Source organism: Cotesia typhae, unplaced genomic scaffold (genome assembly GCF_013202065.1).
Source record: "Cotesia typhae breed Kobodo isofemale line unplaced genomic scaffold, CoteBio_Ctyphae contig_23, whole genome shotgun sequence".
Taxonomy (NCBI): Eukaryota; Metazoa; Arthropoda; class Insecta; order Hymenoptera; family Braconidae; genus Cotesia; species Cotesia typhae.
The window spans coordinates 1,511,937-1,529,103 of NW_027423729.1; the positions used below are offsets into that span (position 1 = coordinate 1,511,937).

Below are 17,167 nucleotides of genomic sequence, written 5' to 3' on the forward strand. Positions count from 1 at the left end.
GGTAATTTTAATGGTAATTTATCTTAGTAAGATTATAGTTTTCAGTATTATTAATTGCAAGAATGATAAAGCAGATAAATTCTGTGATTTTTATTCTAGCGGCAACTTATTTGTTTATCAAATAGTGTAATCATTATTTTAACTACAATACCTAGAGTTTTTTGGCTTTAATAATTATTAATTTTTTAATAAAATGAACCAAAGTAAATTATTTTACTTATATATCAAAAAATATAATTCATGGTATTGTATTTAATTAATGAAAAATGTTATTATTTATTGATCTAATCTAAATTAATAATTTATGAAAATATAAACTTAATTAATTTATTCATATTCATTTTACTAATAAACTTGATAATAAATAACTCGTTGAAAACATGCAATTATTTATTAATTAAATAAACTCTATTTTCATTGGTATTACATGGCATGAGCGCATAAACCAAAAAGTCTAAAAAAATATTTATACAATATAACAACAACAGTAATTAATTATCATTTAATGATATTGCGTAATCTTAATTCCATGGATAAAAAAGCACGCATATTTGAATCCGTAACTTTTTCCATAATTATTTTCTGTACATCATCACTGCTGTTAGTTAAAGTTTCACTTAATTTCTCAGCGTATTGTATCCAAACGCAGTTTGTACATCCAGACATGCAACAATTCACCGGTTCAACAAAGTCATCAGCATGGTCAGTTGGATTCGACGAATTATTATCGACGTTTTCAACTTGATCAGAATTTATATCTTGTTCAGTAACCATAGTTCTTTTTGATAATTTATTTTTATCACTTTCATTGGCAGGATAATTAGTACTGAACTTTTTCTTACTTTTAAATATTTTCCAACAGTAAATATATTCACTATTATTTTCTACAATAAACGGTATAATTCGCGATACTTTTGACATTTTATAATCACTTAGTTAATTATCGTATCAAAATTATCCATTGTCTAAATAATTAATTATAGTTTATTTATTTATACTCTAAATTATTATTATTTATAACTTACTTTTGTTGCACAAACTAATGTCAATAATAACATCACTTCTGATCAAAACAACAACAGTCTGTTGTTATAAAATATTTACAATAAACACTATGCTGCCATAAAACACTTAGTTTAATTGTTTTATTGTTTATTTTTGACGTTTTTCAATTTAACTAAATCATATTAATAAGTTGCAATTATTTATAAACAGCTGATATTTTCTTGTCATTTTTTAGTTTAAATTTTTCGATAGTGGCGGCAGCACCATACTCTTTAAAATTTTTAATTATTTGTCATAATAATAAAGTCAGCTGACATTTTTAACTTTTTGATTTTTTTTTTGATAATTAAACTAGAATAAAAAAATATTTTTTTTTTGTAGGTTACATTCTACAGTGTCACCTATAGTTTGTTTTTTTTTTTTAAATTGAACTTTAAATAAGTGTATATATTATTATTTTTGTTTACTAAGAGCAACTCAGTGCATAACCTATAATTAACAGTGTGTGGTTGTGTAGCACGTGGTTATTGTTGTTTCAGTCAAAAAAATTTTTATATTGAATTTTTTATTGTGTTATTAAAATGGGTAGAAAAATTCCAGGAAAAAAACACAAAGGTACTAAGGATCCGGAGAAGCAGCGTGCAAAACGATGGGCTGAGTATGAAAAAATTTTTACTTGTATTTGTTATGAAATTAAATTAGCTGACATTTAAAAAATTTAATAATTTATTTTTAAAAAAATTAAAAGAAAGAATTTTTACTTGTAATTTAATTGTTATAAATTGTTAAATGTCAGCTGATGTTAATATCATACATTTATTTATTTAATTAATGATTTGTTGCAGAATTAAGGACAAAGTTGATGCTCCACCAACTGATATTGATGATCAGCCGATCCCAAAAAGTTTAGAACGACTGATAAACTTGAAAAATAGTATGATAAATCGAAAAAAGTTATCTAGAGAAAAAAAAAATAAAGAAAAGAAAAGTAAATTGATAACAGTGGGCTTAGAAAGTAATAGAAAAGTATTGGATCCAAAAGCTAAACCTGAAAAAGTAGTCCCAGTTTTCAGCCAAAGGCCTGGTGAACCAGATTACAAATTTTTGCGTCGTGTTAACGGCGAGACATTAAATTATTTAAAGGAAGCGGAGTTTGAAAATAAATTTAATGTGCAAATAGTTAGAAATCTGGAGACTGGTAGACCAGAAGGCTTACAAAAAAAACCAAAAGACGAGATTGATGAGTTACTACGGCTTAAAATGAAGCACAAAAATACTGGAAAGACAAAAAAAGTTAGATTTTAGATTTAGATTTATTTAAATTATGCCAAAGGCTAGGCCTGATGGCAAATTATACATATACATATATATTAATTGGAAATGTATAAAATATAATAAAATAACAAGTTAATGAAATAGTATAATGAAAACAAATACAACTTAATATGTTGAGATAAATCTGAGGTAAAATATGTTTTTTATGTAAACATTGTATTGAATATGTACAATTTTGTAAACTTTTTGTAACATGTGTGCAAAAAAGTATAACATAATTTATAGTTCCAAATTTTTACTCAATTCTGGGTATTAGGTATGAATTCTGGAAAAAAAAAATTATTTTAAAAATAATTTGCAATTATAACGAATATTTGAATAACAATTATTTTTTTGTAGGCTCTGGAATTTTATTTTTGATCAGGGAAAAGTCAGGGAATTTTAAAATTAGTGTTCAGTTGTCACTCTGTTAATGTATTTTATTATCCAGTTGTCCAAACAAAAGGTTCTAAACGATCTTTGATAGGTAATAAATTATTGAGTGTCTCAAGACTTTCTAATGTTTGATTTAATTGCATATGGCACTTGGTTAATTGTTTACTAAGTTCATGAACTTTGTTCATGTGTTCTGCAAATTTGGCAAATTTTTTTTGCCGTTCAACAGCTTGTGTCATTATTTTATTTATTTCAGTATCAATATTAACACAGAGTGAATTTTGTTCAGTAGCAATCATTTGTGCATTTACATTTAAATGATACTGATATCTAGCACATAAATTATACAATCCAACAGGATCAAGTCGCTCCAATATTTCAGGATCACGTACTCCTGGTGGTAAATTAAGTGTGCCGCGCATTATTGGTAGAAACATTGGTATACTTTGTAATTTAACTAAGTCTGGATCCTTATCTGTGTCAGGATCACTTATTGCTGGTTTTACAACGACAATATTGTGAGCTGTTGTTGACGTTGATTTCACCGAGTTAACGGTAGTTTTTCTCAAACCTAAACTAGATTTACGTCTTGTTACTTCTGAGCTACCAAAACTTTTTCCTCTTATTAGCGATGGTTTATTTGATATCTTTGGAGAGTCACCAATCGGTTGATTAACGGTATAAGATATGTAAGGCAGATCCGAATCAGAACAAATACTAGGTCCTGGACTCGATGAACGTGGCGTTGAGTCATCAGGTAAATGCTCACGACTGGGTACACTTTTACCACGTCTCAGTTGTCCTCGAGATTGTCCTCCAAATCGTCCACTTCCATGAGCTCCTTGTGAACTTTGCTCTGAGCCCATTTTTTTATTTTTATCTTACTTCACACTGACAGCAATAGTATTTAAATGCAAAATAATAAATCACTCCAATGCGTACTTATTTTTTTTTTTTTTTATATTCAATCCTTGAAAAATTATAATTATTATTTGAATATTTAAATCTGCAAATTAATTTCCAATTAGAATGTTGTTAATTACATTATATTATTGTAATAACACTGAAGTTAGCAGTCAGCTGTTGATTTTAAAAATTTTTTAAAAATTTAATTTTCACATGTCAAACTTTTTAATAATATTTTTTTTTTTATAATAATTAAATTGCTATAAAATTCTAAAAAAAATTTTAATATCTGTCAACTTCATTGTCATTTTTTGTAATTTAATTTTTAAACTTACTTTTACTTAAACCAATAATAAATGTTTTGCTAGTTAATTGTTTGTTTTTCTTAATTAAACGTAATGATTAATTATAATTTTGTTTTTTCATGATTCAAATGAAATGCAAACTTAGGTTGGGTATTTTTTATAATTCAGCTGAGTACTCTAAATAAATTTTTCATATTTGTGCGCATGCGCGCGTTCTTAATACATGCGCGCGCACATTTATATATTTTTTTTAAATTACAAAGCAAAGAATAATTTTGAGTAGGTCATCATAATAATAATAATAACCAAGATAATATTTATATAATTTAACTCTTTAATTAGAAACAATAGATATTGATTTAAGGTAGTGTTTTTTTAAATGAAAAAATTCTTTTGTTAATATCACTGAAATGGATATTTTCATTTTTTTAAAAAGTCTCCATTGCAGTGTTATTTTATTTTGAAAATTATGTTTTTAAATCAATAAAATAAATTATATGTTCAAAATATTTAATTTTAACAGTTATTTTTTTAACTGTAAAATATTAAATAAAAAAAAAATAAGTTTTCATCATGAATATTAATTTAAATCATAATCAATTGCGTCATGTTTGTTAAATATAAATGAGAGAATATTAAAAAAAATGCAAATAAATCAGTGACGTGACACATATAGCCAATAGAATTACCATTAGACCCGAACAATGTATGTATATATTTTAACAATCGTACATATTACACATAATGAATGCTGTAATACATTAAAAATTGAACAATTTTTTAATTCATCACCATAAATATAATTTTCATTTTTATACTATTTTTTTGTACCACTTGTACGATTCGCCTATAATAATCTATACAAACATTAATGAACTTTAATAGCTTGGACAAAATGTTCAGAGCTACGTGGCAATTTAGGTACATTGAGTTCATTAAAAACGTCAAGTAGGTCTTGTACGAATTTATCAATCATTTCTGGTGAATGTTTCGGTGTAGGTGCGATCCGTAGTTTTTCTTCACCCTTTGCCACAGTTGGATAATTAATAGCTTGAATATAATGTCCTTTATTTTTCAGCAGTGCATCAGCTATTTGACTACACACTAGTGGATCTCCAACCTGAGTAAAAGAAAAAAAAATTAATTTTAGAAAATAAAAATGCAATTTTTTAAAAATAATTTTTTGGAAAAAATCTGCTAACTCTAGTTCATCAATTTATAAGACGTTATCACGTCAAAAAAATAATTTCAACATAAAGTACTAGTGATTAATAATAATAATTGTAAATAAAAATTTTTTAAAACCATAAATTACCTTAATTGGAATAATATGAGACGGCGATTGCTGTAGAGGAAGACCAGCAGAAGTAAGCATTGATTTTAAATAAGCGACGTTTTGTTGCTGCATTTCCCTTAGAGCTCTCCCTTCATCAGACGCTAAAATTTCAACAGCAGCCAGCGCGCCATAGAGAACCGTAGGAGGCAGTGAAGTAGTAAAAATAAATCCAGCAGCATAACTTCTTATCATATCAATAAGCGTGGAGGAGCCTACAATATATCCACCAACATTCCCAAAAGCTTTACCAAGTGTACCCGATATTATATCCATTTTATGAAGCACTCGGTCACGTTCTCCGATGCCAGCACCAGAGTAACCATACAGTCCAACAGCGTGTACTTCATCAATGAATGTAATGGCTCCATATTTTTTAGCAATGTCACACATCTCTTCTAATGGACATATGCTTCCATCCATGGAATGTACTGTTTCAAATGCTACTATTTTAGGCAATGAACGATCAATACCAGACAGCATTTCTTCAAGATGTCTTACGTCGTTATGTCGAAATATATGCTTAGGAACTCCGCTATTTTTAATGCCCTGTATCATGGAAGCGTGATTACCAGAGTCGGAAAATATATGACAACCTGGCAGACTTTTAGCTAGAGTAAATAGCGTTGAATCATTAGCTACAAAGCAAGAGGTAAAAAGAAGACCAGCATCTTTTTGATGCAAGTCGGCAAGTCGTTTCTCCAGCATTTCATGGCCCATTGAATTACCGGAGATATTTCTCGTGCCACCGGCACCGGCTCCATATTTATCTAATGCTTTACGCACAGACACGGTTACCGTTGGATGGCGGGACATTCCTAAATAATCGTTTGAACACCAAACAGTTATTGGCTTTTCACCCCAAGAGTATTCCATCGCTGTAGGAAACTCTTGAGCAAGACGATTTACTTTCTTAAATACCCGATAAGAATGGTCCTTTTTTTTCTTGACTATTTGCTCATGGAAATATTCTTCATAAGGAAATGAAGACTTTTCTTCTGTTTTAGGATCACCTAGGCTAATTATGTCCTCTTCAACTGCTGAACTTGCTTCTTTTACCGCATCGGGTTCTTTTAAAAGGAACGGGCATTGCTTAATTGCTGGTTTAACCTTGTCAGTTTCGATTTCAGTGTCCGCTAATGTGCTTGACAATCTCGACATTACTGGACAGTACTGACGGTAATTAGTTATCAGTGAAGCGCTATAATTACGCACGTAATTAGCGGATAGACGTGTTAAAAATGGGCACGGCATTGCGTCAGCTTTTCCTAAAAATAATTTTTGATTAAACAATTAATTATTATTATTATTATATCAAGATGATAGGTCCATATGTAAGTATTGTAAGATTGCAAAATATGACCCTGAGATATAAAAATTAAATTAGCCGAAATTTAAAAATTGAAAATTTTTTTTTATTGAAAAAATTATTACAAAAAATTTTTTTTAAAAAATGTCACTTGTAAAAAACTGTAAGTGAAATTTTGTAAAAATATTTTTTTGTTTTAAATTAATTTAAAAAAAAAAAATCAAATAATTAAAAACGTCGGCTAATTTTAGAATTATCATTGAAGTTGACATAAAAAATTTTTTAGATATTTATAGAAATTAAATTATTACAAAAAAAAAAAATTTTTTTTTTAATTTTAAAAATTAACAGCTGACTGCTAACTTTAGTATTATTGCAAAATAATAAGGAATGAGGTCTAACTACAGCTGGATAATATCTAAGAGAAAGTAAGGTAAAAATGAAAGTCAACCTGTTTATGGTTTTTATGTGGATAATAATTGAAAATTAATTTACCTTTTACAGCGCCTGCTAAATGATAAGTTACTTGGGTGAATCCTTGACGTATCAACTGCAATTCGAAAAAAAATATATCTATATATATTTTTTTATATTTAATTGTTTTTTAAATAATTATTTTATTGAGGTCAGGTTAATGGCTTACGGCCAACTGGTCACGTCTCCTTAACTATGATGTCAGGTAAAGATTAAAGAATATAGTCAGGTGTTTGTTGCTTAAAACGTCTTTCAGTTTATATACAGAATGTACGCATGTATAACTACAGTTACTACTCAAGGTGAAAACATTGACTGTGTGGTCATTCGAGAGATCGATTATTTCATAAATCGACTTGTTATCATTCGAATATTTATGACAATAAAGTTAGCCGACAACTTCAGTGTTGTAAATATATATAACACTGAAGTTGACATTAAAAATTGTTTGGAATTTTACAGCAATTAAATTATTAAAAAGTTTCACATGTGAAAATTAATCAAAATTACAAGTAAAAATTTTTAGAAGCATGATTTTATTTTATTATAATTTTTATTTAAAAAATTTCACATGTAAGTTTAAAGTTTAAAAATTATACGTGCAATTTTGTAAAAATCTTTTTTTTTCTTCCAATTTAATTAATGAAAAAAAAATCTAAAATTGTTAAACGTCGGCTAATTTTAATGTCATAAATATTTCTCTAGCAAGATAGCTTCATTTTAGCTGAGCCATCATTACAGTGCATTAATTTAATATGCAATTTTTTTTTTTAAACACTAATTTTTTGCTTGTTGTATAACATGTATTATATTTTTTTTTTTCTAAATAGTTTTTTAATTTTGGAGTAAATTTTTATCGGTTATATTTATAAATAACCTTTTAAAAATAGTAACTTAAAATAAAAATTTAGTTAGCCGACACTCACCAATTTCTAATTTTTTTATTAATTAAAATTTTAACGAAAAAGATATTTTTTAAAAATTGCACGTATAATTTTTAAAATTTTCTATATGTGAAAATTTTTTTAAAAATTATTTTTCAATAAAATAAATTATAAAAATTTTCAAATGTCGGTTAATTTAATTTTCATTAACTTAAATTATGAATATTGTTGTAGCAGACGTCCGGTAAGTTTTTAAAAATTCATAATTCATTCACTTACTTCAAAAATAATAATATAAAAAAATTCAATTGGATTTTTTTTTTTTTCAAAAACTATTTCTGAACAATTTTTTAGATTTATTTTTCCAATCATTGAATTTAAAATGAATTAATTTAAATATAATCAAGCTTTGGAATAATTGATTTATAATCTAGGCTTATCAATAATAATAATAGATTAATATGATCTGATCAATGAGGTGACATTGCAATTATTAATTTAAAAAAAAGATATTATTATTTTATAAGTTACATAAAAAAATTAATATTCAAATTTAATGTAATTGAAAGTTATAATTAAAAAAGTTACCATTTCGATGGGCAAATAGTTTAAATATATATCCAAATAATATTATATAATAAATTTGATTTATTGAACTGTTTGGCGAATCAATCACTACTGATTTCTCGTATACTTTTAACTACACTACCTTTGGTGAATGCAATTCGAATGCGATTATTCAAATCGAGCGGAAGAGAGGGTTTGAATTTGATCAACTTATATAGAAAGTAATCACAACGGATAAATATATACTCACTTGCAAACGACATTCGTGATGCGGGCTAATTAAATATTCAATTTCATTTCAAAATTATAAAATTAATAAATACGAAACAATATGAATTAATAATCTAAGTGGCTTTTATATTTGGGTAACATAATTATTCATGCACGCATGTCATGCGTCATTTACATAAGTAAATTTCAATCCGTGATTTACTTTTTAATTTCCTGTGTGAGCAAACACCCGAAGTGTCATTAACAATTTGTAAATTATTAAAAAAAATTTAATTTATCACATTATTTTTTATTACTTACAAATCATATAATTTGGTATATTTTTTTTTTAAAGGAAAAAATATTGATTTGTAAAATTTAAAATAGAGTTAATTAATTCAAATAATTACGATTGAGAAAACTGCTTCATGGAATTTTTATTCAACAGTTTTTCAAGTTTTTTACAAATAAAATTTTTTTATAATAATTTTTTCAATAAAAAAAAATTCTAAAAATTTTTAGATGTCGGCTAACTTAATTTTCATGAAAAACACGTGTTTAAATTTAATGATAAGTTGACTTGTATTAGAAATTTTTTTATAATTTTGTAGCAATGAAATTATAATGAAAAAAATTTCACATCTGAAAAATTAAAAAAAATAATAAGTGGAAATTTTTAGAAGAATTTTTTTTTGTAATTAATTTGTTATAAAATCTAAAAAAATTGATAGTTGTCTGCTAACATCAGTATTATCATCAGAGAACATGAAAATAATGGTTTCAAGTTCTTATTTCAATTGTTAGATGTCAGTATTATTGAGAACGAACTCCGCGTGCGTAACAACAAAAATACTATTTGAAATACAATTCAAAGAATAAATTTTATTTAATTTTCTCTTATTCAAATAAGACTTTCAGTTTTAGTACTGAATTTGGTGTTATAGATTTTTTTGAGGAAATGAAATTGAACCTCATTATTTTTTGCCATAATTTATTTGTAAAAAAAATTTTTTTAATTAATTATTATCTGCTAAATTGATTTTCATTGAAATAGCAATAAAAGTAATTTATTTATGGTTTTTTTAACAATTTATAATTTTGTAATTACTTGTTTAAAAAAAATTAATTTGTCTGGAACGAATTTAGCGTCGGCGCGTAAGTAATTCAACGCGATGTAGCTTTTTTATAGCAGACCCTATCAGGGTCGTCCATTATTACGGACATCACTGCGTGCAGAAACTCTTTATTGACTCACTCATCAGAATTGATCAAGAAAAGCACACAGTTTTTGATAAAAATCAGTCTAATTCTAAACTTCGTTCAAGTATAATCCTCGAGGAGAGATAATCTTTAAAATAAAAATTTTTTTAGTGTACGTCAGTGTTTCATTGTTTGCGCTGTCAATTTAAGTGAGTTTTTTGACGTCTTTTTAAATGTATGATTTATTTGCATGCAAAAGTCACTATTCTTACCAACAAATTTAATTTTTTAATCCCATCAAATACAAAAAAATTAATATTCTTCCTTTAAAATTATAATTTAAGAAAGCCGGGTGTTTAAATACTTGACAAAGACTATATATGTAGTTTGCCTCTCGATCAATAGAAGTCTTTGTTATTACTCTGATTTTCGCTTTGTTTTTTGTTGCAAACAGCATTTATTTTATGCAATATTTTGTAGTTTGTAATTGTTGCTATTTTATAAATTCCTTAATTCAATAATTATACATAAATAAATGATTGACAATTAAATTAAATGGCTCTTTTAAATGAAAACTATTCATTATCAGTTGTTGACCTCAATTACGTCATAAGCATTGTTTACGTTATTAGGCTATCATGTGATACGCTATTTTTAGTTATTGAAGAGAAAAATAATTGTACGCCAAATATATAACGTAGATTTGCAATTTATAATCCTTTGTACAATTACTCGGTGAATACTCATCATGAATCATAAAAAAATTCGCTTTGTCTGCTTTAAAGCGTTGTTTAAACTTTTATTTTAACGTTTAACATGATTCAAGGTGATATTGATTATCAAATTATCTAAAACCTATCATAAAATATACCAGAAATTTTTTTATATATAAAAAACCGATTATTAAAAAAAAATATTAATGAGATAATTTAGTTAAGTGGAAAAGTTAATTAACTAATCGATTGTGATGGGTCATAAAAATTTATTACAAAAAGGTATGATTCATAGTTGATTAAATTGTATAAGTAAAAATTTTTACCGTTTAATATTATTATTATTATTATTATTATTATTATTATTATTATTATTATTACTATTTATTATTTAAAGAAACTAATGGCTTAATTTTAGTTTTTAATTTAAATTAAAGAACTTTAAACTGTGTTTAATAATATTTTGCGAAGAAAAAAATTTCCTATCAAGAAAGTTCTTATTAATTTTTCGGTCAATTTTCGTTTCTTTAAAATTGATTATATTTAAAAAATCATAATAATTTTTATCAATATATATCGTCCGTAAAACTAAAAATTCTTTAATCTTTACTGGGTTAAATATTGAAGACATGATAAAGTAGTTAAATACGTTGATGAGGAAGTTTTTATAAAAAATTCTATTTTTAAGTGGAAAATTTTTAGTTTTCCACGTTAAATTTGTTGATTATGAATCACCAAATCGGCTGCCCAATTTCAAAACACAGTAACTGATAATTTTGAGATTTTTAAAAATTTTTTTTATTAAACAAAAAAAATTGCGCGCCAAATTGATAGAAAATTTGATTTATGAGATTTATGATAAAAATTTTGTAATTGCTGTGTTTTAAAATTGGACAATTTAAACATAATAATTTTTTTAATTTATAAAATTGTAAATTCATACTTAATTTAAGCGTATTAACCCTTGAAGATTATTATCTATCTTTTCATAAAATGAATTGTTTTTCGTTGTAAAATTCTCAGTTAGTTTTTATTAATTGATGATTATGATATATTTATTTAACGCGCAGATTGAAGCTCTTGTGTTAATATAAGAACGTATTACTTAAAAGATATTTATTTCAAGCTAAAAATATTTCTGTATTTAATTTTTTTAAATTTCATATCAAATATTTATTTTTTGGTCAAAATACATTTGATAATTATTATATCATAATAATAAAATAAGAAGAAATATTTATAAAACGTTGATGATTCTTTTGAACAAGTATAATACAATGAAATATCATTTCATAGATCATAGATTAAAAACAGCTCATTGATTTATCAGCCAGGCACCTAGAAATCAAAATAAACTCATTTAAAAATCAATTATTATAATTTATATTTATTACAATATTGTATATGGCAGCAAAATAAAATTTGCAGTGAACGTTGCAACTCGCAGCAACGTGAGATGGTATTAGTTATGTATGATTTTACTTGCAATGAACACGCGGATGTTTGCTGATGTGCACGTGATCCAGTCGTGAGTCGGTGGCAGCATCGACCGCTTAACTTCTCCTTCTCTGCTTTTTTACTTTTCGCTTATATGCCAAGCATATATATGATTTTATGTTGTTTTGTTGGAGTAAATCTCTGACAATTAATTTTTTTTTAGAACAATTTATATTTTATATAAATTCAGCGATTTTATAAAAAATAATTTAATTACATTATAAAAAAATAAACAAAATTTTCTATTTTAAAAATTATTTATTATTCTAATCAATTTACAATTTGAACTTGTTTACAGTCTTTTATTATGTTTAGCCTTGAGCCTCTTGTTTTCCATCGCTGGAAATAGAAAATAACAGTGATGGATTTTGTTTAATATGATAAATAAAATTAAATTTTATTCAATTGCGTATTACGCTTATTTTAACAAGAATAAATCTAATTTATTAATTTTTTTATTTTTCACCACATTTAATAAAATTTAAATAATTTTTATTCACATTTTAATTAAAATTAATTTAGCATTTAATAATTTTAAGAATTTTATAATAAATAAATTATAGCAAAAAAATTTTTTTTAAAATTGAGAAGAAGAAATAAAAAAAAAAATAAAAAAATTCAATTTTTTTAAAAATAAATTTTTAGAGCAAATTTTTTAGTTAAATATAATTTAAAAATTGTTCAGTGACTGCTTACATTAAAAGGCAGAAACAAAACTAAACTTTTAAACTATTACATTATTTTTAGATCCATGTCGACGACTTATGACTAAGTTTTAAGCTTTGTAACAGAATAAAAATAAGTCTTTCAAATGAATAACAATAATATCACAAAGAGCTTAAAGACTATTGTATTTTTTATCATTAAACTCTATTGATATTATTGAAAAAGATAATTATTGATAACTAGTATATGATCCACATTTTTTCTTTTTAATTGAATTTCAATTAATAAAACCACATATTATATTAAAATAAATTTCTTCATGGGTTAATTAAAATACTTTACATTATCTTTTTTAAATTAAAAAAGTTGTTCTTTAAAAAGTCAATTAATTTAAATACTACTCATTATTTTTAAATTTATATTTCTTCCGCTTTATCATGAGAAGTATTTAAATATAGATATTGCTTACAAACTTTTTTTAGACTTGTGAATACTATGCATGCAAGTTGAAACAAATGTTCTGTTAAATATGATAAAATTAATAATTATTGTGTCAAGGTTATTTTAATATTATTATTGCTATCAATAATTCTTGTATTTCATAACACTTTGTTCAATTTTTTATCATTTAATCTTCAATTAAAAACAATAATATTATCAATTTTCATTTTTATGTTTATGTCTTGGCTGTAAACAACAATTTTTTATTTTAACTTGAATATAGTTTTTAAAAAGTAGATTTATTTAAAAAAAAAAATTATGAGATTGAAAAGTTGGCAGAAATTTTATATTTTTTTGATTTTTCTTTAAAAATAAACTAGGCATAGAAAATTATTTGTAAAAATCTCATTTATAATTTTTTAGAGCTTCTAAAGATGAAATTTTTTTGTTAAAAAAATTTTTAAAATTGCCAGATGTCTCTCAATTTCAGTATCGTAAAAAATCGCGGGTATTTTGAAAAATTCAAAAAGAGTAATAAGTAATGAGTGTACTTGTTTTTAATACTCAGTACACCTATAAATATAGTATCTTTGGTAGCTCGTGGCTTACGAGTGTTCATCCAGGTTATCCCCACTTGATTTAACTGTTTTCCCCTCTTGGTTGTTATGAATACAGCACGTTATAAAGACGGAAGAAGGTTGTTTACTCCAGTTAGTCAATTTTGCTCCGTTGTTCTATGAAGATTCTTCTGTGTTCAGTTTTTCTTTAAAGTTGTTATTGTTTTGCTTATTGAAATTAAAAATTTCTTTTCTATACATATTAAAAAAAAAAAAAAAATAAACAGTTTGAAACATCAATATTTACAAACAATTATTGTATGTCTCAGTAAAAGTTGCTTGTTAAAAAGTTCACAACTTTGAACAAGTTAGAAACTTTTTTCTCCATTGTTTTTATTTAATATAACACATTATGCCTGTTGAGATACAATCGATTAACTCAGCACACATTGCTTCAAATGGGTAAAATATATAATTATAATCAATATATAAATTATTTTATAATTTTTGTAACAATTAAATTACGGCAAAAAAATTGATAAATAGAAATTAAAAAAAAAAACTAGAAATGACATTTTTTAAAAATGATTTTTTATTAATTTATTTGTTAAATAAAATTAAAAATTGATCAAGTGACTGTTAACTTTAATGTCATTCAATAATAAAAATTAATTTAGCAGATATTTAATAATTTTTTAGAATTTTTGTGACAAATAAATTACAGCAAAAAAAAAAAAAAAAAAGAAAAAAAAATTTACGTAGAAATTTTAAAAAATTAAAAATAATTTTTTAGAATTAATTTATTTGTGAAATAAAATTAAAATTTAATCAAGTTACTGATAATTTTAATGTCATCTAATAATAAAAATTAATTTAGCAGATATTTGATAGTTTTTGTAACAAATTAATTTTGGCAAAAAAAAAAATTGTCTTGTAGAAATTTAAAAAAAGTAAAAATAATTTTTTAGAATTAAATTCTTTGTTAAATAAAATAAAAAATTAGTCTTAAAAGTATTCTTTGTTTTTTATGTTCATAGCGAAACAAAAAAAATGAATAAGCTTTGTCGTCAACTGTCAATCGAGAGTCCTAGCGTAACCGGACGTGACTGCGTCTTCAGTTTTGATGTCCCTGTACCAGATGTACCGATAAAAGGTGCAAGGATACGCGTAGTTTGTGCCGGTGCTTGCTATCATCCGAAACGATCACCAAGTCTAGGAAGTTTAACATCAGTATCAAGTGCAAGCAGCCTTGCAACTGAGTCTTCTGTTGAGGGTGATTTTCCAGTGATACTCCCTCATTATGGAGTTAGAGATGCTGCATTATTTCCCGGCTATGAAGTTGCTGGTATCATTGAATCTCTTGGATCTGGAGTTACGGATGATTGCAACTTTGTCGTTGGTGATCGAGTAATTTTGTATCCGTTTGAGGGAATACCTAATGGATACGTTGAGTACCTAGTTGTTCATGATCTCAAGTATCTAATTAAAGTTCCTGAGAATATGTCACTCAGTATCGCAGCAATGTTGCCAGCTGGAGCTTTGCTTGCTATGAATACAGTTTTTGCTGCTCATGAACACGTGCAGGTACATTGCTATTTTTAATTTATAATTTTTTTACTTCAAATGAAATATAAATAAATATTGATATTTTTTTTGCAACAGCAACTTTTGAAAGAACGTCCGGAAGATCAAGTTTGTAAAATTCTTATAGTAGGCACAGGAGGACTCGCTCTGTGGACACTTAGAATAGCTGCATACTACTTTAGTAATGTGCAGAATAAAGTTACTATTACAGTAGCATCCCTGAGAGATGATGGGTTATTAATGGCCCAAGAATTTCAGCAGTAAGTAGTTTTACTACAAATAAAATTAAATTTATCATTTATCATTTATCACAAAATCTTTAAAATATAATTGATCTACAGAGTTAACGTAGTTGAATGGAACGAGGGATTATACGAGAAGCAATTAATTGAGCGTACCATGGACGCCTGTCAAGGGCAAGTAGATGTTGTGATCGACTATGGCACCACTTCAAGAAGTCTTCATCGTAGTTTACAATGTTTGGGTAAAGGTGGTGTCGTTTTTGTGATAAAAGAAGTAGCTGACCGTCTTTTACCTAAATTCAGTAAACGCGCTGACGAGCGCCAGCAAAATATAAAATCTATAGAGCCGGGTAGTCTTGATCAACTCAGCGAGCTCGTACAGCTAGTTGCAAGTGGGAAAATTGAACCGCCACCTCACACAGTTTATCCTGCGGAAGAAGCGATGGACGTTGTACATAAACTTTGTCATTCAGAAATTCAGGGTAGGGCAATTCTTCGTTTTTACCCTGCAGATTAAATACTTCGTTGATAGTAAGTCATGGACGATAAAAAGGGGCAAAAAATTATTGAATAAAATTTTAAAATCGATTTTTATATTTTCAAATCGATTAAGCATTAGAGATATGTAAGAATACTTCATTTAAAGTAAAAAGATAAACTAAGTATCGAATGAGTAGTTTGACATGACCTATAAAATTGTTTGACATCGCTTATTGTCTGTTTTTATAAATTTCTAATGCTTTAATAAGCAATGACAAAATACTCATTATACAATTATATACTTATTTATATAGTATTTGATATAAACCATTATTAAAATCTTTACACTAAAAATTAAATGAATACATAATCAGGTAGTTTCGTATTTACTATTCGATAAATAATTATAAATTATTAATAAAAGTTTGATATACCCTCATTCTGCATAACAAAAAATTTACTCACAAAATGAATCGCTGAAGTAAATTAATGAAGCTATTTCTGAGGTTTTTTTCTAATTTCAAATTAATAATAATAATTGATCACTGTCAGATTTAATTATCTTAAATATCGTGTAAAATAAGAGATTTTATTCAAGGATTTTTTATTTAAACTATATAATGGATGATAGAAAAAGAAAATGAAAAATTGTATCAGGCAATTGTGAAAGAAGACAAGTGTTTAGAAATCACATCAATATTTTTCAATTGTTTTCCGTAATAAAAATGCAAAAACATTAACTATAAATATTTAACACAAATTCGATGAGAATACTTTAAAAATAACGTAGAAATTTAATTACGGGAGAAGCTTTTTTCGTACTTTACTGTAATCATAGGTGAACTAGGAGTTTACTGTGAAAATTTGTTAGGTATTACTAATATGTTAGTGCGTTGTATGTATATACATTCAATTTTTGTACTTATAAAAGACTGTTTGCTTGTATTATAATTATTAATTAATGATTTTTTCAAAATAATTGTTGATTGCCTTACCAGCAACGGCTACAGACTGTGTGTTATTAATTGTATTATAGAAATTATTACAATAAATATGTTTATTAAGAATCTATCATTTTTACTTA

General features: G+C 25.7%; 5 protein-coding genes across 6 annotated transcripts; 2 read left to right on the plus strand and 3 right to left on the minus strand.

The window, feature by feature from the left end:
- Positions 1 to 37: 37 nt before the first annotated feature.
- Positions 38 to 1,162, minus strand: LOC141524924 (uncharacterized). The gene has a single exon (XM_074239102.1). The coding sequence runs from the start codon at positions 919 to 921 to the stop codon at positions 499 to 501; it is 423 nt and encodes a 140-aa protein (XP_074095203.1). The 5' UTR covers positions 922 to 1,162; the 3' UTR covers positions 38 to 498.
- A 165-nt stretch (positions 1,163 to 1,327) lies between these two features.
- LOC141524923 (uncharacterized) lies at positions 1,328 to 2,421 on the plus strand. Its single transcript, XM_074239100.1, has 2 exons — positions 1,328 to 1,663; positions 1,851 to 2,421. The coding sequence occupies exons 1-2, from the start codon at positions 1,587 to 1,589 to the stop codon at positions 2,308 to 2,310; spliced, it is 537 nt and encodes a 178-aa protein (XP_074095201.1). The 5' UTR covers positions 1,328 to 1,586; the 3' UTR covers positions 2,311 to 2,421.
- A 149-nt stretch (positions 2,422 to 2,570) lies between these two features.
- Positions 2,571 to 4,472, minus strand: Borcs5 (BLOC-1 related complex subunit 5). The gene is made up of 2 exons (XM_074239099.1): positions 3,957 to 4,472; positions 2,571 to 3,721 (listed from the first exon to the last, which is right to left on the minus strand). Exon 2 carries the CDS (start codon positions 3,579 to 3,581, stop codon positions 2,763 to 2,765), a length of 819 nt encoding a protein of 272 aa, XP_074095200.1. The 5' UTR covers positions 3,582 to 3,721; positions 3,957 to 4,472; the 3' UTR covers positions 2,571 to 2,762.
- Positions 4,473 to 4,611: 139 nt separating this feature from the next.
- Alas (5-aminolevulinate synthase) lies at positions 4,612 to 8,600 on the minus strand. Its single transcript, XM_074239092.1, has 4 exons — positions 8,515 to 8,600; positions 7,064 to 7,118; positions 5,242 to 6,527; positions 4,612 to 5,046 (listed from the first exon to the last, which is right to left on the minus strand). The coding sequence occupies exons 1-4, from the start codon at positions 8,515 to 8,517 to the stop codon at positions 4,795 to 4,797; spliced, it is 1,596 nt and encodes a 531-aa protein (XP_074095193.1). The 5' UTR covers positions 8,518 to 8,600; the 3' UTR covers positions 4,612 to 4,794.
- A 1,361-nt stretch (positions 8,601 to 9,961) lies between these two features.
- Drat (Death resistor Adh domain containing target) lies at positions 9,962 to 17,150 on the plus strand. 2 transcript variants are annotated; one of them, XM_074239096.1, is made up of 4 exons: positions 9,962 to 10,112; positions 14,815 to 15,361; positions 15,440 to 15,621; positions 15,703 to 17,150. In XM_074239096.1, the coding sequence occupies exons 2-4, from the start codon at positions 14,828 to 14,830 to the stop codon at positions 16,118 to 16,120; spliced, it is 1,134 nt and encodes a 377-aa protein (XP_074095197.1). In that variant the 5' UTR covers positions 9,962 to 10,112; positions 14,815 to 14,827; the 3' UTR covers positions 16,121 to 17,150. The 2 variants fall into 2 exon arrangements, with proteins under 2 accessions (XP_074095197.1, XP_074095196.1); XM_074239095.1 differs by lacking the exon at positions 9,962 to 10,112 and adding an exon at positions 13,942 to 14,239.
- Positions 17,151 to 17,167: the final 17 nt, after the last annotated feature.

Coding starts and splice junctions, on each gene's coding strand:
- LOC141524924 (XM_074239102.1), bottom strand. CDS start 921: ATGTCAAAAGTATCGCGAATTATACCGTTTATTGTAGAAAATAATAGT.
- LOC141524923 (XM_074239100.1), top strand. CDS start 1,587: ATGGGTAGAAAAATTCCAGGAAAAAAACACAAAGGTACTAAGGATCCG. Junction 1,664..1,850: donor CGTGCAAAACGATGGGCTGA/GTATGAAAAAAT, acceptor GATTTGTTGCAG/AATTAAGGACAAAGTTGATG.
- Borcs5 (XM_074239099.1), bottom strand. CDS start 3,581: ATGGGCTCAGAGCAAAGTTCACAAGGAGCTCATGGAAGTGGACGATTT.
- Alas (XM_074239092.1), bottom strand. Junction 6,528..7,063: donor TTTAGCAGGCGCTGTAAAAG/GTAAATTAATTT, acceptor AATTATTTTTAG/GAAAAGCTGACGCAATGCCG. Junction 5,047..5,241: donor CTCATATTATTCCAATTAAG/GTAATTTATGGT, acceptor TCTTTTACTCAG/GTTGGAGATCCACTAGTGTG.
- Drat (XM_074239095.1), top strand. CDS start 14,190: ATGCCTGTTGAGATACAATCGATTAACTCAGCACACATTGCTTCAAAT. Junction 14,240..14,814: donor GCACACATTGCTTCAAATGG/GTAAAATATATA, acceptor TTATGTTCATAG/CGAAACAAAAAAAATGAATA. Junction 15,622..15,702: donor ATGGCCCAAGAATTTCAGCA/GTAAGTAGTTTT, acceptor ATTGATCTACAG/AGTTAACGTAGTTGAATGGA.